Genomic DNA, 23,539 nt, shown 5'->3' on the forward strand with positions numbered 1-23,539 from the left:
GATCCCCCCACCCACCCCCAGAAGACCGGGAGACCCCTCTCAGGCAGGTCCTTGCACACCCACGTTCGGGCAACAGTGCTCACAACTGTGAAAACCTGGCTGCGAGCCAGGGTTGGGGGCAGGTGACCAGAGAAGCACGGGGGCCACACCCAGGAAGGAGCCTTGGTGCCACGGCGCCACGTGGGCCGCGGCCATCACAGAACAAGCGTGTGGTCCCTGTGACAGGCACGGTCACGGTGACGGATGCAGGGGTGGGTGTGGGGGGTGCAGTGCATGGGAGGAACACAGTAGTCGGCGTCAGGGCGGCGGGGGGACACAGGGGTGGGTGCGAAAGGGGAGGACGGGGGAGGGGGACACAGGTGGGCGCGGGGGCAGGAGTGGACGCAGTGGGGGGTGCGGGGGGGAGGGGCGCAGTGGTAGGAGGGGGGAAAGGGGGGCAAGGGAGGACGCAGGGGTGGGCACGGAGGAGGGGTGTGGGGGGCAGGGGGGCGGGGAGATCGGGGGTCCTGCTGGACAGGGACCGAGCTCCCGAGTGGGAAGATGAGACGGTTCCGGAGCCGGGCAGTGGCCGCGACCATACAGCACTGTCAACCCGGTTCCTGCCGCTGAAATGTGCACAGACCCGCTTGACGAGAACACGTTCCTACAACCTGTTAAATGTCTGCTCACCCTCCCTCCCGTCTGCCAATCTTGTGCACGTGCGCGTGTGCACGCCCCCTTCCCAAAACCCGGGGTCACCCTTCACCCCCTTCTGGCCTCTCTCTGTCCATCAGCAGACGCCAGCCCCGGGTCACCCCCTTTCGGCCTCCCTCGGACCGCCCACCAGCAGGCACTGTCCAAGCCACCTTCCGGATGCGCCCCCGGGTCGCCCCGCCTCTTCCATGACCACCACTCTGATCCGTGCACCCGTGTCTGACGGAAGGGCCCGGCCTGACCTCCCGGTCCCTTCCTGCCGCCTGTCTGTCCACCGTCCCCCGGTACCAGTATGGCCGCCTCCCCACCTACGACCTGTGCGCGCTGCCCAGCGCCCCTAGAACAAGGTCCAGGCCGCCAGCGCTCAGCCTGCGTACTCCGTTCCCCACCCACTGTTCCCTGTGGGGCTCGGTACTCTGGCCAAACAGACAGAACAGACCAGCCTTTCTCCAGGCCCTCCCTCGCTGCGACGCCCTTAGCAAGAGCCCCTCTTTCAGGCATCCACCCTAAAGCCACCTCCTCAGAGAGGCTCCCCCTCGCCCCCCGACTTCAGGGCCCCCTCTGTTCTCTGTCACCACCTCCATTTGCAATCACGTGTCTACTGACTGGTGAGACGCGTCTCCCCTACCAGACCGGGAGCTCCAGAAACGGCGTGATGGTCTCTGCCTGCCTGACACACAGTAGGTGTTCAGTAAGTGCTCACTGACCGAATGAAGGCATGGGCCTGCTAAGCTCTCCTGACCTGGTCAGGAGCCGGCAGCTCCCTCCGGGGAAAGCGGCTTCTCCCGCCCTCTCCTGTAGTTACCCACTAGGCTCTGGGTTTAGAGGCATTCGGTCCAGAGGGAAGAACGTGTCTGCCAGGGGACGCGGCGGTGGCTCTGCTGACCCAGAAGGTGACACTGTGAAACGGGAGGAGCGTGTGTGCAATGCAGGACGTCCCCTGGGTGCCTCTCGGGTCTCCTATGTCTTATGATCAGATTGGAAAACGAGAATCCAATTCCAATGGCCGAGGCCGGCTGTCACAAACCAGAGGCCACAGGCCAAGGCTGGCCCCCTACCTGTGTTTGTAAATAAAGTTTTATTGTAACACAGCAGCAGCCATTTGACTGCCGCGCAGAGCTGAGCAGCAGAGACAGACGCTGCATGGCCCTCGGAGGCCACGTGTGTGCTGCCTGAGCCTTTACAAAACAGGTTCGCCAGTTCCCAGGCCTCGGCCCCCCACCTGGGGTGCCTGCCGAAAGGAGAGGGAACATCGAAGGAGTAACGGGTTCGGCGGAAGGTTACGACAATGACCAGCTGCGACCGCGGACCAGCTGTGGAAAGGAGACTCGTGTTTATGGGTGTTTCCTTCCTGTTTTGATGTACACGTTTGTGTGTAGTAACCAACTATACTTGTGTTCTCCCCTCCGTCAACCCTCGTGTGATGTGGCGCGTGCACGGCAGTTCACCGTCGCCCTCGCGTGTGTACGTGCGTCGTACGTACATCAGAGCGAGAGTTTTAATCAGCGGAGAGAAGACTGAACACTTTACCCCGAGTCAAAAAGGGGGCCGGATATCCTCCTCTGGGGGTGGGATCTGTGTCTTTTTGGTGGCACGTGGGCTTGGCTGTCCCAGACACGTGACCTTTTACCGTCTGTATGCGGAGACTAAGCGAGATGCGTGTGGTGTCGAGGCGCCAGGGTGGACGGAGCACGGTGACGCTCTCGAGCGGCACCGTGGTTGGGCTGGACCGCATTTTCCGGAGGCCCCCTGCTACAGGTGTGTGGCCAGGCCGGCCGGGGCGGGCGAGCTCGCGCTTCAAGGCCTGGGCGCCCCCAGGGAAGCAGCAGTCGTGGTGCTCAGACGCACGGTCACTGGGCCGCAGACCAGCTCTTTGCTGCAACGACCAGCTGGCGACCAGGCTGGCGACCAGCGCATCCTCCCCGAATCCTTCTTCAGCTTCCCCAGCCACGGGGCGCGGAAAGTTCGCTCCAGACGCAGAGCCCCCGCGCCTTAGGTCAGAGGAGAAGAACGGACCCAGACTCCAGCCCGTCCTCATGGTCTCCAGCTTGTACTTGCGTTGTGGGAGGGGGCCCTCGCCCTCCCCCCCCCACCGCACCGCACACGAGGGGGCCCTCCGTGTCCTCCCCCGCGGCCGCACCAGAGAAGAACCATCACGCTCCTGTTAACTGACCCTGTCACAGAAGCAAGCGCACGCGCGTCCAGCCTCCGGGGACCGTGCCCGGCTCACACGCGGAGTACCCGCCTAGGCGCAAGGTGCACCTGGAGAGGCAGAGAGCGGGCACAGAGCCGCACCCGGAGCTCCCGCACGGACAGAAGGAAAACGGGCTCGAGTTGCTCCAGTTCAAGGGAAAGGGGACACAGGCCACAGCAGGGGACACACAACGTGCCCCAGGGCGGGGAAACGCAGAGGCTTTGCAGACAGCCAGCCCCGGATCGTGATCCTGGCGCCACCCGGTGGGTGCCTCCGTGCCTTCCCCTTTCCTCTCTCTCTGGAGCGGAACCTCGGGGGACAGTGTCTCTGATGGTGGGGACCCTGTCGGGGAAGCCGTCACAGCGAAGGGTGCGGTGTTGCACGTAGGCCTGGCGGGAGAGCAGCCCGCATAGCGTCTTCCCGTCTTGTGCGGAAGGAGTTAATGCATCTTGGTGAGAGAGAGAGTGGGAAAAGGTCATTCTGCAAATATTCCAAAGCAATTTCATGAAACGGTGGGCTCTCATCCATCTGCGGTAACAAACGCAGGAGCCGCGGAGCCTTAAGCACCCTACGGTCGGTGAAGTTATGGCTCCCGGCGGGGAGATGGCGTATTTTCTTCCAAGGCCGAAACGGAAAGATACACAGTGTGCCGCACTCACAGGCCCGTTACGCCGGGAGCCGCTCGCGCCCCCGTTGCTGTGCGCGGACGACGGGTGATAAATCAACCTGCGCGATTTGCAACTGACCGGTTCACGTGTTCCCGAACGTTCCTCTGATCTTTCGGAAATGAAGGAATTTCGCCTAGAATGAGTAGTCGCATGAACTTTAATCTTGCCCACAATTGGCTAATAAGATCGGGGGCGTGCTGTCGCGAAAACGTCAGTGATGAAACGGCCCGCCCACAGGCCACGCCCACAGGCCACGCGCAGCCTCTGCCGCAAACCCAGCCCTTCGGTTCCGGAGTCCGGAAGCCTGCGCCCTTTCGTGCTTGTTCGCGAGAGGAAAATGTACGCATGAAAAAGAGCCATCGGTGATGGCTGCGGTGACCCGGGTGCCCTGCGGGGGGGACACCGGTTTGGAAGGTCAGGATCCGGGCAGGGGGCAGGAGCAGACTGCCCGGTTTTCACTGCAGCGCGCTCATTGCTCCTCGTCGTCTCCACGCTGGTCCGTCTGTCACCGGTTCTGCACAGCCGCCCGCTCTGCAGAAATGCAGCCTTGCGGCCCTCACACAGGCACGCGTCCCATCTCTGTTTCTGGGCTCCCCAGGAATGCCTGCCTTGCCTGCTCCCAGCCCGGCCCCCCCCCCCCAGGCCCTCTGCCACCCAGCCGGCCCCCGCTGTAACAGAGCCTCCCAGTCCCAGCATGCGGCCACCAGGACCCGGTCCTGGACCTCCAGCGAGGCCACCGCTCCCGGGACCGCCCCTGAGCGCAGGCACCTCGCCCTGGTAACGACCCCACCCACCGTGTGGACCCTCTGCCCCCAGATCCCACCAGCTTCACCTCGGCTGGGCCATCTGCTTCCCTCAACCCCCTGCCTTCTGGGGCCCTAGGGAAGCTTCCCTTTGCAGGGCAGCGCCGGGAATGGTGACAAAATCCATCCTACGGGCTGATCTCCTGACCGGGGCCGTGGGGCTGCGATGCGCTCGCTGAGGACAAAATAGAACCGTGGATTTAAAAGGCCCTGAGCAGAGACGCAGCCGTGTTCACAGCGTCGTGTATCTGCTTCCATTGATTTGTTTTCCTACAAAATGCAATTGCTAGCGTTTTTTCCCCGTAAAATGTAATTATATTTTGACATCCTACTTTGTCATCTTTTGTTTTCAATTTCCTTCTTCTTTTTTTTTTTTTAATTTTTTTTTTCAACGTTTATTTATTTTTGGGACAGAGAGAGACAGAGCATGAACGGGGGAGGGGCAGAGAGAGCGGGAGACACAGAATCCGAAACAGGCTCCAGGCTCTGAGCCATCAGCCCAGAGCCCGACACGGGGCTGGAACTCACGGACCGCGAGATCGTGACCTGGCTGAAGTCGGACGCTTAACCGACTGCGCCACCCAGGCGCCCCACCTTCTTCTTTTTTAATGTTTGTTTATTTTGAGAGAGAGAACACGAGCAGGAGAGGGGCAGAGAGGGAGACAGAGAATTGCAAGGAGGCTCCGAGCTGTCAGCGCAGAGCCAGGCACGGGACTCAAACCCACAAACGTGAGATCGTGACCTGAGCCGAAATCGAGAGTCAGATGCTTGACTGAGCCGCCTACGTGTCCCATAACCTATGTTCCTTAGAACTCTGGAACTTGAACATTCCTCCTCTTTGAAAGTACTTGCCAACAAGCTTTTACTGCCACCCAGCGTGCACTGGTATGTGACCGCCCGCTTTTGCCGCGTGGCCATACTCCGCGGTCTCGCCCCCTCACCGCGGTGCCAACAGCCCCAGGCTGGACATCCTTGCAAATGACTCTGCAAACACCTTCTGTTATTTCGTGGAAAGTGAAAACGCAGGGTCAAAAGTCATGGCAAATCATCCTATTGCTGTTAGATTTTGCCAAAATGCTTTCCAGAAGGTCTGAAAAACTCACGCTCACCCAGTACTACGGGTGAGTGTCCACCCCTCTGCGTCGCAGCTACAACCCAACCCGCTCTGGTTAGTTTTTGCCACTCGCAAGGTCTGATTTGCACTTCTTTGGTGGTACACGCAGCTGGACGTTTTTCGTCTATTTATGGCTATTTCTGCCTCTTCTTCTATGAATACCTTTGCACGTCCTTTCTCTGTTTCCACCGGGCACATCTCTTTTCCCTCCTGATTTGGGCACTTGCTGGGCAGCCTGCGGAGCGGGACAACAAGAGATCTCCAATCAGACTCGCGCTCCCCAGCCTGCTAGGTGGGCTGGGGGGGGGGGTGACAGCTCGGGGCCCCTGGCTGAGCTCCACGTGGCCACATGTCTGTGAGGGAGTTCTGGAGAGAACAGGTGGGGAGTGTGACACAGGGAGGGCAGGGCAGAGGGTACCACAACCCCTGTCCCAATTCTGGGGCGGGCAGAAGTGAGTGGGGAGGAGCAGGGGGGAGGAGAGAGGGCAGGGAGAGAAAAGAAGGTAAGGAAGTCCATTCAGGAAAGACAGAGGACCCAACAGGACCGCAGGGCGTCCACAGGACAGCAGAGGAGCCAGCAGGGTTAGGGGGCCACGGACAGGTTCAGAGTGCACTCCAGTCCTGTGACTGGTCATGTGCAGGAGGTCGAGCGGGCAAAGGGACAGGAGGTGCTGAGGGACTCCAACCACCCTGGGCCACCACGTATACCGGCACATCCCTGGTCTCCGGGCTCTGGGTCCCTTGCTGCCACATCACTGCCTTCTGCACTAAAGCCGCTGAAATTAATGTCCCTCTAAGAAGCACGTCACTTCCTCTCAGATCGAAATGCTGGCAAAAGACCAATCATTCTTCATCGCTGATTAAAACGTCTCAGGAAGAAACTGGAAATCACAGAGGACGCCACCGCTCTTGCAGCTGCAGCAGGGACAGGAACCAGAGCGGGTCCCAGGGACGGCCAGGCTGCCCCCCGCCACACGTGAGGGTTTATGGCAGGGGGGAGGCTCCCGGGGTCACAGAAAGATGCTTAGGCAACCAGAGGACAATACCCCCGCTTAGGACCCTCAAGAATCACTTGTTCCACTTTTCCCAACAACGCCTTGCTGGATGTACTTGTCAGAACCACGAACCGCCGGGTGTCTTCTGGGAGAGTCCCATCCAGTATGGCCGGGGCAGGACCAGGAAATCAGAATTTTTAACCATTTCTTACGATCGGGCCAAGGGCTGATTTTGTCCAGCACTTCTCACGTTACAATTTCAATAAAAGGAGGTTAAAAAAACAACAATTCCTACGAGTTCCATTCTTGCCTACGATAGACTAAATTATACAGATCAGCTCTTCTACCAAAGAACAAATAGGAACTATGGACAAAAATTGTTTTTTAATTTTGTTTAAAAATACCCTAGGGGCGCCTGGGTGGCCCAGTCGGTTGAGCGTCCGACTCTTGATTTCAGCTCAGGTCATGATCCCAGGGTCGTGGGATTGAGTCCCGAGTTGGGTCCTGTGCTGACAGCGCAGAGCCTGCTTGAGGTTCTGTCTCCCTCTGTCTGCCCCTCCCCAGCTTTCTCTCTCTGTCTCTCTCTCTCTCACAAAAATAAACAAATCGAATCTAAGAATATCCCACAGTAACATGCTGCAATGAGGTCTTAAGGCAGCTCAGCGAGCCCCGAAGGAAACCACAAGGAGACCCGATGGCATCGCTATTTGCCTTGAAGTGTTTGCTGATTCTTAAGAAAATCCTAAAAGCCAGTCGACTTGTGTGTTGTACAAGCTGGTCAGTGAGGAAGCCAAGAGAAGGAGAGACAAATCAGAAGCAGCAGCCGCGAGGCTGTGAGACCAAGCACGTCCCTGTCGTCTGACCCCCGGGGAGAGCGGGAGTGGGGGACAGGGCAAGCCCTGGGAGACGGGCACGTGCCCCAACTCTGGACGGGACCCGAAGCCTGGCAGCAACAGACGGGCTTGCACAAGGACCGAAGCCTGGCTTCCAGCGTGCGCAGTCCCAGCCTGGGTTACGATGGTCTGCCCGTCCCCTCACTTCCAAAGGCAAAAGTGGATCCTCTCGGGAAGAAGGAAGAGGCATCGTCTGGACCCCTGAGTCACCTCACCATTTTCACATCATTATCTGACATTCAGCAAACAAATGACACAGCATCCGTGGACATGTGGGAGGCTCAGAACCAAGGGAAAAACAGACACAGAAGTAGACCCAAGGAGACCCCACAATTTTGGAATCATTGAACCAAGACTTTCAAAGTAACTGTGACTTTGGAGAAAATGAAAAACCGGATGGAGGGTTTTGGTAAAGAATTACCATGTATTTTAAAAGATCAAGTAAATTCTTTATGGATTTTGGATACTAACCCTTTATCCAACATGTTATTTGCAATTATCTTCTCCCATTCCGGTGGCTGCCTTTTAGTTTTGCTGATTGTTTCCTTCACTGTGCAGAAGCTTTTTACCTTGATGATGTTCCAATGGTTCATTTTTGCTTTTGTTTCCCTTGCCTCTGCAGATTGTCTAGTAAGAAGCTGCTGGGGCCAAGGTCAAAGAGGTTGTTGCCTGTGTTCTCCTCTAGATCCAAAGGGGCACATGCACCCCAATGTTTATAGCAGTGTTATCAACAATAGCCAAAGTATGGAGACAGCCCAAGTGCCCATCGACGAATGAATGGATTCAGAAGATGTGCTGCAGGCGCACGCGCGCACACACACACACACACACACACACGCACACGCTGAAATATTACTCAGCGATCGAAAACAACGAAATCTTGCCATTTGCAACAACGTGGATGGAACCAGAGTTTGATATGATTTCACTCAGATGTGGAATTTAAGAAACAAAACAGATGAACATAGGGGAAGGGAAGGAAAAATAAGATAAAAACGGAGAAGGAAGGAAACCACAAAAGACTCTTAAATACAGAGAACAGGGGCGCCTGGGTGGCGCAGTCGGTTAAGCGTCCGACTTCAGCCAGGTCACGATCTCGCGGTCCGTGAGTTCGAGCCCCGCGTCGGGCTCTGGGCTGACGGCTCGGAGCCCGGAGCCTGCTTCCGATTCTGTGTCTCCCTCTCTCTCTGCCCCTCCCCCGTTCATGCTCTGCCTCTCTCTGTCCCCAAAAAAATAAATAAACGTTGAAAAAAAAATACAGAGAACAAACTAGGGGTCACTGGAGGGGGGAGAGGGGAGATGGGACAGACAGGTGATGGGCACTAAGGAGGGCACCTGTTGGGATGAGCGCTGGGTGTTGTGTGTAACAGATGAATCACTTCTGCTCCTGCAACCAATACCACGTGGCACGTTAACTAAGTGGAATTTAAATAAGCTGATTGAAAAAGTAAATAAGATAAATAAAAGATCAAATAAAAACCCTGGAACTGAAGGAAAAAACAACTAAAACTAAGACCTCTGTGGGTAGGTTTGGTCGCACATTAGGCACAGCCGAAGAAAGGATCAGTGACTCCGAAGACAGGTCAGAGGAGAAGGTCCAGGTTGCGAGAAGAGAGAGAACGCAAACAACACACGGCAAATTCTGGAGGGAGGGGAGCGTGCAGGACGGGGCTGGTTAGGGGAGGCACGCGTGCATCGGCGTCCTTCAGAGGAGGGAACAGATGGGGCACAGGTACTCTGTCCAGAGAGAACGCCGCAATTTCCCCCAGACGTCAAACCACAGGGTAAGAAGCGCCGTGGACCCCGAACAGGGAACGTGCTGAGGGCCTCACGGAGGCATCGCTCGTAAGACGGCTCACACCAAAAACAAACACGGCGACCTTTCTTAGAAAAATCTAAAAATTAAACTTTATGCATTTCTTATTTACTTGCATCATTTACTAATGACCGATGACATCAGAACCTCTGAGACCCGGGCCAGGACACGGGGTGGGGGGGGGGTGTTGCTCCCCACACATTCAGGTGCCAGGGCCCCTCCCCCGGACACTCCCATCTGGTCGGCTGGGGCGAGGCCTGTGAATCAGCATTTTCAACAAGCCGCAGAGGTCTGACTCTGCTGTAGACGACCCCCTCTGCAAATGCAGCTTGTCCTCGCCCCTCTGGTGACAGCAGAGGAAAGAGGCCCCGGCCAGCTCCGGGCACACTGAGCAGGTGGCCCAGTCACGGTCAGTGCCTTCTGCAGCCAGGGGTGGTCCGGGAAGCAGCTCTTCGGAGCGGGGACCCAGGGCGCCCCGGGGGCCTGCAGGGACCAGAGGAAATATGGCAGGAAGGGACGGGGGTTCCTGGTCCCGCCTAGAGACTCCCACAGACTTGCTCTGATTCCAAGTGGGCCCACAGCTCCGCCATCTGTCCACTTCCCGTGTGCCAGGCACCTGGGGAGCACTTCTCCACGGCGTCCCGCACCTTCTCACGGCAAACCCACGAGGGGAAATTATCACCCCCATTTTACAGACTCAGGGAAGTTCAGTAACTCACACAAGGTCACCACGGCCAGGACGTGGGGTTTGAACCCGCAGAGCTTGGTTTCCAAGGCTGCCCTTACGGCTCCTGGTTCTAGGGCCTCCCTAAATCCCTGTGCGCCGTTCACACGCACTCACCCCACAGGCCGACACGGCTCTTTCCATATCCCCCCCTGCAGAGCGTGTTTGGTGGGGGGACAGCCTGACGGAGCACAGGGAGCAGCGGGCCGGGACCAGAAAACCCACTTGCCGCCCACGCCGTGGTTCTAGGAAGGCTCCCTCCTTCCGCGGTTTCCCCGTCTGGAAAGCAGGGGACGTAATACCGCCTCGGGACTGTGCCGGGGTGACCTGCCTTTGAAGGTTGGCGTCACTGCTCCAGAAGGCGAGCGCCACGGGGCGTGCACCCAGGGCGGCTGACATGGGGTCCACGTACCGGACAAGCACCTGGGGTGGGACACGGGGTCCCACGTGCTGGACACACACCTGGGGCGGGACTCGGGGCTCCACCTACCGAGCAGTCTGAATGCCTTGCCCACGCTGTGACTGCACCGGGGCGGCTCCCGAGAAGCCGGGGGTCTGGGCCTGCAGAGTGGCCCGGGGCCGCCAGCCCTCATTCCTGCCGCTGTGAGCTCATCCCCTCCCCTCACCACTGACAGGCTCGCCCGGCCACACTTGCGATCTGAAACAGTGGTGTCTAGAGGGTCTCAATAAGCTCGGAAATCTGATCATATCATTCTCTGAAATTTCCTTTCTGGTGGCTGATGTCAATGGTTTTTTTTGTAGCTTTTACGTAAGCTTTAATAAAAGACTGATGAATTCGATGGTAGAAATAAACGCCTCTACGGGTGATGACACTACAGGCAGCACCAGTTCTGGGCAAAATTTCAAGAGAAGAAAATGAGGTATGGAGTCTTGTCCCTCCTCTCCTCACCCCGCCCTCATTCGGGGCTACCCACCTGCACCCCTGTGGCGGCCGCCCAGCACCCCCGGGGACTTCCCCGACTGCCTGGGACTCCCGCGTGGCCCTCGGCCCGAGCAGAACATTCGCACCGCACCGCTTTCTCCTGGGGACCACGGGGGCCCCCATCCGTGGACAGAGACCCTTCCTGTGCAGACTGGCCTGTCGTCTGGGGTTCACGGTGGAGGCGTGGGGAAAACAGGAGGGAGAGGGGGCTGGAGGGGCAGAAGGAAAGAAGGACAGGAGGGAAGGAAGGTGAGAGGATGGGAGGGAAAAGGGGAGGTAGAGGTGAGGGCAGAGAGGGGAGGGGATGGCTGTGCAGTGGCCGGCCGGCCCACGCAGAGACGGAAAAGCAAACATCCGGAAATACGTGGGGACCGCGGCTGGACCTCCCATTTCCCCGGCCTCACGGGCTCCTGGGGAAGGCTGCGGCCCCCTCCCCTGCTCGGGTTACAGGAGGACTGAGCGCGCCGGCCTCAGCCCTGTCCCGCTCCTTTCTGGATCTGCCGTCCCCACAGCAGAACGTGCTTCCCACCGCGTGCCGGGCTCCCGCCCCAGCCGAAGGCCCGCAGGTGTGTGCCCGGTGGTGTTCACTCCCGGCTGGGGGACGAGCGTGTCTGATGTGGGAGCCAAGCACGGGAAGGTCCACCTGTAGGCCACAACCTCCCCCGACTACGGACAGGGCTGTCGCCTCCCCTGCCCTCCATCTGAGCCCAGTCTCTCAGTGGGTCTGAACTGAGAGGCAACGAGAGCGACGTTTGGTGATTCTGCTACCGAGAAGGCATCGCTTGGGGCGCCTGGGGGCTCAGTCGGTTGAGCGTCTGACTCTTGATTTCGGCTCAGGTCACGATCTCACGGTTCGTGGATTCGGTCCCTGCGTCGGGCTCCAGTGGACAGAGCAGAACCGGCTTGGGATTCGCCGTCTCCCTCTCTCTGCCCCTCCCCCACTCGTGCTGGCTCTCTTTCTAAAAATAAGATAAATCTTAAAGAGAAAAAAAAGAGGAATCACTCCTCAAAAGCCTGCCGCCTACGCAGCCCCCAGGGTCAGGGTCCTTCCACCAAATCTGGCGGAGCCCCTGCTGAGTTAGGCACCCTGATGGGCCTCAGGGAGGATGCCCAGGGTTTCGTTTCCACTCGCCTCCACCCCAGAGCCTTGAGCTATGGCATCCTCTACTCGGCCTCAGCCAGCACAATCTCTGCCCCCAAGCCCGTGGCAGACCGCTGTGGTCCAGAAGACGCCTGCAGGCCTTCCCAGCGGCGGGGGGGGGGGGGGGGTAGGGGCACTTGGAATTTTCTACGGGGGCGTCAGATCCAAAGTGAGGGAGTCAGCCTTCGTGCCCCGCAGTGATCAGGCGCTGGGCACAGGCTGCCACCAGGAAAGGGCTGTGACTTTGGGAAAGACGACTCTCTTCAGCCGCGGGCGATGCCAGGGGAGGGTCTCAGCTGTGAGCTGGTGGCAGCAGGCACCCTGGCAGCTACCCGGGGGCTCAAAGGGGCGGGTGGCACGTCACCGCACCCACGGCTGCCTCCATGTTGCCTTTTCTCAGTTCGGTTTTTGTTTGGAGCAAGAGACCACAAGTGTCACATCAGACACGAAGTAATCTCAGACAGTAGAGTCTAATTGACTTTCTGCTTTTGGAGAACGCTCTCCAAGAGCATCTAAACCAAGGCTTATCTGTCCTCCATCCATCGCTCCCATTCAGAAACCAAAGAACGAAGTCGAGTCCACGGGAACTTCGTGCGGCCGCTGGGCCCCGTGGAGCTCTGCTCCGGGATCGGTCCATGCCGGTCAGCTTCCCATTTGCAGCAACCCCGTGCAAAGGGTGTCAGATGGGACTTCTTCTGTCTGGAGTCTCTACAGGCTCCACCACAGGGACACGGGATGACACACGCCCACACACTCTAAGGGACAGATCTGCTGCCTTAGCCTGGGTCCCCGGGATGAGGAATTGCACGTAGAACACGCGAAAGTGGGTAAAGTGGGTCGTGTGAAGTAAACCGAGAAGCGGGAGGGGAGGGCTCAGAGGAGGGAAGGCTAATCCAAGCATGAGCTGAGACCGTGGGCCTGGCGGTGGGCCTGGCGATCCCCCAGGAGCAAGTAGAACTGGCCCCACGGTTGGGAGGGCAGAGAAGTTATCCACTCCAACCCTGCGGGGGGCACAGGAGCGGGGGGTACAGGAGCGGGGGGGAAGGAGGGGGGAGGGGAGGAGGGGGAGGAAGGAGAGGTAGAGCAGAAGGAGAAGGAGGGAAAGGGGGGAGGGGGAAGGAGGGAGAGGAAGAGGAGGGAGAGGAGGGGAAGAGGGGGAGAGGATGAGGGGGAAGAGGGGAGTAGGGGGAGGGGAATGGGGAGAGGAGGGGATGAGGGGAGGGGAGGAGGAAGGCAGGGGAGGAGAGGAAGGAGGGGGTGACAGGGAGGGGAGGGGAAGAGGGAGGAGGGGAGAAGGGGGAGCAGGGGAGGAGGGCGAGGAGGGGGGAGGGAGAAGGGGAGGGGAGGGAGAGGGAGGGGGAGGGGAGGAGAGGAAGAGGGGGAGGGGGGGGGAGGGTGGAGGAGGGAGGAGGGGGGGGAAGGAGGAGGGGAAGGGAGGGGGAGGGGGAGAGGGGGAGGAGGGGGGAGAGGGGAATGAGATGGGAGGAGGGAGGAGGGGAGGAGGGGGAGGAAGGGGGAGGGGAAGAAGGAGGAGGGGAAGAAGGAGGAGGGGAAGAGGGGGAGGAGGGGGAGGAGGGGGAGGGGGAGGGGAGGGGGAGGGGAGGACAACGACCCAGAAGAGCCTTTTCCTGGTCACACATGCCAGCCTGAGGTCATCCCTGCATCCGCTGCAGCCTGTGGTCCCCAGCAGACGCCAGCACCTGCTAGAGCAGGAGGACACCCGAACCTGGGGCCAGCGGCACGCCTGAGAATACCGCTGGGACGAACACCCTACGTGGCTTTGAGGTCAGAGGTCGGCTCTACCAGGCCGCCTCACGTCTCTGTCTCATATTTGCCTGTTCCCGGCTCCCGCTCGCCTCGGGACATGGGAGTTTAGATCCTGGGTCCCACGGCTTGGGAGAATGAGAGCCCCCTGCAGGGCCTGTTTTAACGCGAATTCCCAGTCCCAGCTCTGACTTGGCGGGCGGCCTACTTTGGGAGGAGCCTAAGCGGTGGACTGCGCTACAGGGACCCTTCCGCGGAGGTGGAGAGGTTTCTTCGCGGTGCCGTTCAATCCGGCAGGCACACGAAACGCGGCTAGTATGACTCGGGCAGGGAGTCTCAAAGTTCACTTCATCGTCAGCAGCGTAACTTCCGAAAGCCGTGTGTGACGGGGCTACCGCGACGGAGCGCGCAGCTCAGAGCCCTGCTCCTCGAAGAGCCCGGCAAACCAGCGGCAGCGGCGGCTGGAAGGCCGTCGGGAACGCAGAACTTCAGGTCCCGCTCGAGAGCTACTGCGGAGTCAGAGTCTGCGCGGTAACAAGATCCCCAGGCAAGGTGTTGGTCGGTACAGACGGACGCTTTCTGGAACGGACTACAGCCTGAGGCCTCCCGCCTCTCTTGTTCCGGACCGGCCCCGGCATCCGCTTGTGTAATGCAGCTCTTACCCGAAACACTGGGTCCCGATGTGACAAGCGTAAAAGAGGCGTGTGCGTGTGTGTCTGTGACGGGAGAGGGAGGGACGCAGGGAAGTCGTGGCCGAGGTGGAAAGGGGACCGCACGCGAGTCGAGGGCTTGCGCCTCACTCGCTGAGCGACAGAGAACCAGCCAACGTCGACAAGCGGGCAGGCGACGCGGGTGAGGTTTCACGACAGTGACGCGTGGAAACGCGGCGCACGGGCCAGAGGAAAGGACCACGCTCGCCTCCCCTGTCCGCTGGCTCTTATAGCCGGTGTATCAGGGAGTGACTCTGGCTATCGTAGCTCACCCTTCGATCGGAGGCGCAGGAAACATTTAGGGCTTAAGCCGTGCATCTCTCCCGCAGCACCCACATCCACGCGTACCCCAACCCAGATCTCCAGAACACCACAGAATTCTCTGCCTCCAGGCGCGGGCGGAAATAAACACTCCACGTTTCAATCCTGAACAGGTTACTTCTCCGTGACAAACCAAACAAACGTTCACCGTTTATAGTAAAGTGAACTCTCTGGGATCCGATTCACCGTCGAGAAAATTGTCTGCTTCGAAAGCACACTTTTTAAACAAAAGATTAAAAGCATAAGGAAGATATTCACAGGACACACAATAATCAAAACCAGGAAACACAAAGGATCTCCTTCAGACGTCTCGTCCCAGCGTTGAGGTGGAAAACAGCCACAGCGGGCAGCGGAGACGGGGATAAAATGAAAAGAGATGTGGAGGGGGAAAAAAGTGTCATGACCTTTTTTTTTTTTTTTTAACGTTTATTTATTTTTGGGAAAGAGAGAGACAGAGCATGAGCGGAGGAGGGGCAGAGAGAAAGAGGGAGACACAGAATCGGAAGCAGGCTCTGGGCTCTGAGCCGTCAGCCCAGAGCCCGACGCGGGGCTCGAACTCACGGACCGCGAGATCGTGACCTGAGCCGAAGTCGGACGCCCAACCGACTGAGCCACCCAGGCGCCCCACGACCTTTTTTCATCTAGACCCAGAATCAGCTGATGTGCCAAACGGTGGATCCTGGGCAGGGGCAGAGCCAAGACAGGGGTTTCCTGGGTGAAAGGGTCTGCGAGGTGCTCTGTTCTTAAAGAACAAACTACAGAAGCCATGCCCTCGACTCAAACACCGTGAGCTAGACGACAGCCCCAAGCAGGGCACCCGGATGGAGACGGGGAGACTGGCGTTGGCACCCGGGGGCCAGAGATGAGGAATCACGGAGGGGCCGGCTCCAGCGAGAGGCAAGACAAATGCCCGAGGTCAGGGGAGCCTGGGGCCCCCATGAGGACCTGCACAGCCCCCTCCTGGGGTGACCGGACAAGCCAGGCCTCAACCCCCTAGCTAGGTGGACAGTCCCCACAGCAGTTGTCTCCTTGCGGGGAACACACCCCGGGAGCGGGCAAGGGGGCCCCGGGGGCGTAGGGAAGAAGAAACTAGGCTCTCTGTCCGTATTTACTTTTCATCCCTATGAGACAAGAAGTTAGATTTTGCTAAAGGTTTAAATATAAAATATAAAAGTTCAAACACGTGGCCTTCCCCCGCTGCCGTCAGAGTCCCACGTCGGGCCGCATGCGAGCTGGGCGGGGGGACCAGAAGGGAGACATGGGGCGTGGGGGGGGTGGTATTTGCTTTCAGTGGGGTGACACACGGTGCTTTGTCTCTGTTCCCACGCACGTGGGTGTACCGCTTACGTGGTTCTCGCTGAGAAAACCCTCCTAAGACGGCAAGTGGCTTCAGAAGACTCTTGAAAAGGAACAGCGACCGCGGAGGAGCCATGATAGCGGACATTTCTACTCCCAGAAAAGCTCTCCGTCAGCCACACAAGGAAAAACAGTAACATCTGCTGAGAGGTGAGCCCCCAAACTCGACATGTTTCACAAAGATACTTCACATAGGAAATGTCCGCTCTTCACCATGCGTGACTGTCTCTTCCTGTATAATGACGACTGTCAAGCCACCGTGGTCACAGAGGCTGCAGATCCGGAAGATGAAGACAAACCTCCATGATGTTTTCGGGGAGATTTAAGCCCATAAAACGCAAACTCTATACACCTTAAGCAGCGTTCGCTAAATAGCGTCGTAAACGCTCAGGACTCTTTTAAGAGCAAGAAACAAGTAGCACACCATCTAGAAAACACTGTTCTTCCTGCCGTGGAAACATGGTGAAATGTTGAAATATTCAATGCGAGTATTGAAATACTCGTGAAACGGTTGAGGGGGGAAAAAAACAGAAAAAAAAAAATCTTATTTTGCCAGAAAGTACTACCAGGTAACAGGGAAAAAACACTGCAGAAGAAGTAACAAGAAGTAAGTTCAGGAATACACTTTTCGGTGGGGGGCGGGGGGGGGGCTGGGTAAGAGGACAGATGTTTCCGGCACGTCCCAGCTTACGGCATCGCCCCGAGAACGGAAGAGTCCGGATATTAACGAAATTAAGTAGTGAGGAGGATAGAGGTCTCAAGATTAGTACGTGTTTTGACAAAGGGCATGTTTTAGGACAAACTACGTAGGTCAAGCCGTGGAGGGGATCACCTCGGCCGGAACCTGTGTGCAAGGAGAGCCGGGTGGGCCCCACGGCAGGGGCGTCAGCAGCGGCATCCCCGGAACGCACAGACAAGGAATGCGCCCCGCCACGACGACATCGCCAATTTTATCAAATGGACACCATGAAGACGGAACAGAATGTTCACAGTATTTTATGACAGGAAATACCCATGAAAAATATTTTGGTTCCCCTACATTTCTCTCTCTCAGGGTAAAATACTTCCGGAGGAACCGTTCACAGGCGCCTGGGTGGCTCAGCCAGTTAAGCATCGGACTTCGGCTCAGGTCACGGCCTCCTAGTTCGTGAGTTTGAGCCCCGCATCAGGCTCTGCGCTCACAGCACGGAGCCCCCTTTGGATCCTCTGTCTCCTGCCTCTGCCCCTCCCCGACTCACGCTCTCTCAAAAATAAATTAAAAAAAATTAAAAAGTTTTACTTGGAAATAACAGAGGAAGCCACCACTCTCGCGGGTGCAGGACGGACAGGAACCACAGCGTGTGGCCGACAGCAGCATGCGCTGTCTCTGCCCAATACAGTGATGAAAATACTTCCAGATTCCCGTGTCCAGTGTATGCCGTGTGTATCACAAGAAGTTCCTTGCAGAACTGGAAAACGACCAGAGCCCTGAAAACCAAACGCTAGAATAAACTGAGATTAGAAGCAGACATTTCAATCAGTCAGAAGGGATTCAAACAAGGTTTTCAAAAACAAAAAATTTCCATCACAACTCTTTCCCTTTTAGAAGTTAAGTACTTCAGGGGCTCCTGGGGGGCTCAGTCGGTTGGGCGTCCAACTTCGGCTCAGGTCACGATCTCACGGTTCGTTGAGTTCGAGCCCCACATCGGGCTCTGTGCTGACAGCTCGGAGCCTGCTTTGGATTCTGTGTGTCCCTCTTTCTGCCCGTCCCCTGCTCACTCTCTCTCTGTCTCTCTCAAAAATAAACAAACATTAAAAAATAAGAGAAATTAAGTGTTGCACAATTTACAGACAACAGACTGTTTCAATCTCTCCTCTTTCACTAGTGCATGTCTGCTAAAACGCATAAGGTAGTATCTGGAAGGGAATCTGTTACTTATTTCCAAGCGTATCAACCAGTGTTTGGGGTGGGGGCTCCCAGGGAGGAGAGATGGCCCTTCAACGGGCAGGCGGTGGGGAGGGAGAAAGACCACGAGGTGCGTGGAGGGCATGCGTAAGGCCAAGGGCGCAGACCTCGTGATCCACACGTGGAGGGGTCCAGGAAGGCCGTGAAACCACAGCAACAGAGACCGCGTTCTAGAAGAATCCGACCGGGGGACAATGCTGAAGGGGCAGAATCTCGGCAGCAGATCAGGACCAGCGTAAAAAGTAGCAAGGGCACAAGACAGGGAGCCCGCACGCCAGTTCCTCCGTCAGGAGCTTACTGGAGTTTATCCTGCGCTGGGGACTGTGGCGAACCCCACACGCCACAGAGAAACCGCCCGCGAGGAGCTCATCGGCTCACGAGGAAGCAAGCGTGCAAACGCGTGATCTGATTAAAGTGCAGCGTAACTGAATTCGTGATCTCTGCGGGAAACACGGAGAACGGGGACCAGGAACCGAGTTGCGCACCAGGCCGTCCACACCTAGACCCGCCCACGCTCATCACTGTCCTGGCTGCGCGTGCACTGTTCTTACTGACGTCTGCTGGGCGGACTAGAGCCGGGCAGAGGTGACCTTCTAGTTAAATGACACGCGCTTTTAGAGAACAGGCAGCCGTCGGAGACAGACGCCGGGGCTCCGATGTGTCTCCAGTTCCCCAAGGCTAAGAACCGTCTCTGCTCAGCTCTAGCGGCCACTCCTCCCACACCAGGGCTGCCCCTCACCACGCCCCTTATGGTGCTGGCTCGTCCCCGGGTTCGAGGCCTGTCCTCAGTGTCTGAGTCTGTCCTGAAGGGAGCCACCTGCATCCTCGGGGTGCTCCCTTCCCAATACCCTCTGCACGATGACCCCTGCCCATTCCCGGTCACCAGGGCCACCCTTCCCAGGCGGGAGACCCTTTCCCAAATCTCACCAATCTCACGTTTTAAAGTATTTTTACTCTTGTGCATAAAACACAAGTCCCATGCTATTGTCCAAAGAACGTGGATCCATGTTTTAAGTGAAACCTTTCTGGATGTTCAATTAACTCATTCAAACAAACCCTCAAACACAGACTATGCGTGCAGGTGTCCGCTAAGTATGAGTGACGGTATCACCCTCCCCTCCGGAGCCGTCTGAAGGGACAGACATGTCAACATGACAAGGAAGACAGTGACCAGGGGGTTTACACAAGTGCAGGAGGTGTTAACTCCATCCGGGGCCTGGGGGGAGGCCTCACGGGAGAGGGGGTCTTGGGGGGGGAAGGCCTCACGGGAGAAAGGGCCTGGCGGGAGGGGAAGGCCTCACGGGAGAGGGGGCCTGGGGGGGGGGAGACATCACGGGAGACGGGGCCTGGGGAGGGGAGGCCTCACGGAGAGGGGGCCTGGGGGTGGGGGAGGCCTCACGGGAGAGGGGGTCTTGGGGGGGGAAGGCCTCACGGGAGAAAGGGCCTGGCGGGAGGGGAAGGCCTCACGGGAGAGGGGGCCTGGGGGGGGGGGGAGACATCACGGGAGACGGGGCCTGGGGAGGGGAGGCCTCACGGAGAGGGGGCCTGGGGGTGGGGGAGGCCTCACGGGAGAGGGGGTCTTGGGGGGGAAGGCCTCACGGGAGAAAGGGCCTGGCGGGAGGGGAAGGCCTCACGGGAGAGGGGGCCTGGGGGGGGGGGGGGGGCAACACGGGAGACGGGGCCTGGGGAGGGGAGGCCTCACGGAGAGGGGGCCTGGGGGTGGGGGAGGCCTCACGGGAGAGGGGGTCTTGGGGGGGGGAAGGCCTCACGGGAGAAAGGGCCTGGCGGGAGGGGAAGGCCTCACGGGAGAGGGGGCCTGGGGAGGGGGGGGGAGACATCACGGGAGACGGGGCCTGGGGAGGGGAGGCCTCACGGAGAGGGGGCCTGGGGGTGGGGGAGGCCTCACGGAAGAGGGGGTCTTGGGAGGGGAAGGCCTCACGGGAGAGGGGGTCTTGGGAGCGGAAGGCCTCACGGGAGAGGGGGCCTGGGGGTGGGGGAGGCCTCATGGGAGAGGGGGTGTTGGGGGGGGAAGGCCTCACAGGAGAAAGGGCCTGGCGGGAGGGGAAGGCCTCACGGAGAGGGGGCCTGGGGGTGGGGGAGGCCTCACGGGAGAGGGGGCCTGGGGGGTCCTGAATGATAGGCAGGAGTTCCGGGTTGGACAAAAGAAGAAAGGCCAGAGGAGAGAGCACACTCACCAGGTGTAAGGGGCAGGAGAGGCCCGTGTTGCTCGGGGACGTGCACAGACGTTTGTGCCGGCCGGCCGGGGGCTTCGCACGGAGAAGCCACCTGGCCGTTACCCCGTGGGCCCCAAACAGCCACCGAAAGGCTCCAAGCAGGGCCACCTCCCGATCACATCCGTGTTCTGTGAGGTCACGTGGACCGTGGTTAGAGACATAAAGTGGAGTGCTAAGAGCCCGGACAGAAGGGACGACGGGACAACGGAGGGGAGGGGACGGACACACGCTCCACAGGACCCCGCACGTGCTGGGCGCCGGGTGTGAGAGCGGCGTCTAGGAAGCCGCCCAAATCTTCCCTTGCTGTGATGCCATCTGCCAGCTCCCAGCCCGCAGCAAACTTCATTTCCAGAGCAGACACCACAAGCAAACACACAATTTCTGACTGACAGGATATCAGATCTTAGACTCGGAAGGGACCGACGCACGGCACAGCAGAGACGGAACTAAAGTATTTGAATTATAAAAGGTCTTGGTCCACGAACCATCGAAAGCTACAAAGTGTCATACGTAAAATCTCAGGGCGAGCAAATGCAGTCATGATGAAGTGCTAGAATATTCTTGGGGAACTCTGTACCCAGAGCAAACCCCAACAAAGCAATTAGCAGCTGCCTAGTCTCCCGCGTCCGCCCACCAAAGACTGACCAGTCCAGACAGGGCTCGCTGAAACCGGGTGTGGGCTGGGGGTGGGGGGGGGGTCTACCTTCCGGGCGCCCCGAGCCGGACACAGGTCCTCACACACATCTAGCTTAAGCTGCAGAGCAGAACGATCAGCCCGCCACGCTGACGGCAGGAAGTTACGCAGAACATCACACGTGACAGCCTCCACTTTAAGTAACATTCCACTATTGGTTTTGGAAGATGCTTTAATGTGAGGCGTTTGCAATTCCACTAAAAACAACGCAGTCCATATTCACCATGAGTGGGCAAAACGCACGCTGCCTCGTGACGAGGGGAAACAGCTATTCTGCTTTTCTCCGGGCCGCAGGCATCGGGATCTACGTGGAGTCTTCGTAAAGGACTTCATCCACCCTCACGTCGTGTTCGTCCACGGGGACCCAGAGGCACATCTGTTCTCGGAACGCCAAGGCCACGGTGTAGGGCTTCGAGTCCCGCTGCTGCAGACAGCGCGTCAGGTAGGAGTCGTAGTAGCCCTTGCCCCTCCCCAGCCGGTTGCCATGCTTGTCAAACCCAAGACCCGGCACAAAGATGAGATCAAGTCCCCCTGTGGAAGAGACGAACACACAGAAGAGCGTTAACGGTTTCCGAAAGTGACGGACCCCTCGCGGATCTGGTTCCTGCTTTTGGATGCCGTCTAGCCTCTCTCCGATTTCTAAATTTTATTTATTTATTTTTTTTATGTTTATTTATTTCTGAGACAGAGAGACAGAGCATGAGCGGGGGAGGGGCAGAGAGAAGGAGACACAGAATCCGAAGCAGGCTCCGGGCTCCGAGGTGTCAGCACAGAGCCCGACGCGGGGCTCGCACTCACGGACCAAGAGATCATGACCTGAGCCGAAGTCGGACGCTCAACCGACTGAGCCACCCAGGCACCCCCCTCTCTCCGATTTCTAAAGAAATATATGACCACTCTAGGAAACCCAACAAGCACAGGGTCAAAGAAGGAAATAAAAATTACTCGGCAATTCAGTTAAGTCCGTCAATCATCCTTCCAGACGCCCTTCTGTGTGTACCTTCAACAACATGGGTTTGAACTGCGGAAAGTCCACTGTTATGTGGCTTTTCCCGATATGGTCCCGTACTGCAGATGTATTTTCTCGTCCTTACAGTTTCTTTTTTTTTTAATGTTTATTTTTGAGAGAGAGAGAGAGAGCACAAGCAGGGTGGGAGCAGAGAGGGAGACACAGAATCCGAAGGAGGCTCCAGGCTCTGAGCTGTCAGCACAGAGCACGATGCGGGGCTCAAACCCACAAACGATGAGATCATGACCTGAGCTGAAGTCGGACACTTAGCCGACTGAGCCGCCCAGGAGCCCCACTTCCTTATGGTTTCTTAATTATGACTTAATGACTTCCTTATCACTTTCTCTTCTCTGGCTTATTTTACCATACGGAAACAGGACATAATGCATACAGAACATGCGATAACTGTGTCATCACAAGGCTTCTGGTCAATAGCATGCTGGGAGAAGGTAAGTTTTGGAAGAGTCAAAAGTTGTACGTGTTTTCAACTGTGTGTAGAGGTCAGCGCCCCTAACCCTCGAGTAGTTCAAGGGTCAACTGTAAGTACAAAACTGCTGATTCCCAGACCCCATCCTCACCTAAAGAGAATTCCATGGATGGGGCCTAAGAACTTTTTTCCTTTCTTCTTTTAAGTGTCCGTACGATCCTACGTGCCTCCCAGGCTAGGGGGCCCATGTCCCAGGAGGGGCAAGAGAGGGTCAGAAAGATGCCAGAAAGGACAGAGCTGCTCCCCAGGGCAGTGGGCAGGAAGAGGGCCACGCCACCTGCAAATTTCATTGCCCTCCCACCGGAGAGGCAAGGCCTGCCTGGTCGTCCGGTTTCCCCGGATTCACATGACCGCAGGCTTTGGCCTACCAGGGGTGCTCCAAAGGTACGAAATGGGTCCCCATAACGGCCCTCTGGCTGGAACCTTCCCAGGGACCACAGGGATCAGAGTCGGCCACGGCGTCATCAAGACCGAGCAGGCTGGGGCTCAGGCAGGAAGGCGGGGTCCTTGAGGCTGTAAAGACCCGGCCACGGGGGAAGGTGTGAGGGGGTCTCATGAAGAAGGCGGTGAGGACCATGAGGTGGAGAATCTCCAGGGGCTCACGAGGCCCACGGAAGGGTCCCCGCGGCCTCGCCCAGGGAGACTGACGGACCCGCGCTGCTCCAGAGCCACCCCGCGGGTCCAACTCAGGGGCGTGCCCGGGGGCCCTCCCGGACTGGTCCTCGGCCTCCGGAAGGCCGTCCAGGGCTTGCCTTGACCCCTTCTGCAGCACTGCTGCCGGGAACACACCAGGGTTGGAAGCCACGAACCGTCTGAACAGGGTGTCGGGAGCAGGGACGTCCAGACGGCAGCCAGCCCGGCCCCTACGGCCAACAGCCGCTCTGCGCCCTGCGGAGCCACGAGGTGCACTTGGCTTCTCTCTGGCTCCCAGCCCACCCACACCAGCCGGCCCACACCTGCCAAACTCCAGCAGAGCCCGGCTCCAAGGACGGCCGTGTCCTTCTGTCCCTCCGCACAAACCTGCTGGTCTATTCC

At 58.2% G+C, this 23,539-nt stretch overlaps 1 protein-coding gene across 1 annotated transcript; it reads right to left on the minus strand.

The window, feature by feature from the left end:
• Window positions 1-21,162: 21,162 nt before the first annotated feature.
• On the minus strand, window positions 21,163-21,654 carry LOC115516138 (5-formyltetrahydrofolate cyclo-ligase; the record flags this gene model as incomplete). Its single annotated transcript, XM_030318555.1, has 1 exon — window positions 21,163-21,654. A coding segment is annotated over one exon (342 nt), but the record flags the coding sequence as incomplete, so codon positions are not given.
• Window positions 21,655-23,539: the final 1,885 nt, after the last annotated feature.

This window comes from Lynx canadensis, chromosome B3 (assembly GCF_007474595.2).
Source record: "Lynx canadensis isolate LIC74 chromosome B3, mLynCan4.pri.v2, whole genome shotgun sequence".
Classification (NCBI taxonomy): Eukaryota; Metazoa; Chordata; class Mammalia; order Carnivora; family Felidae; genus Lynx; species Lynx canadensis.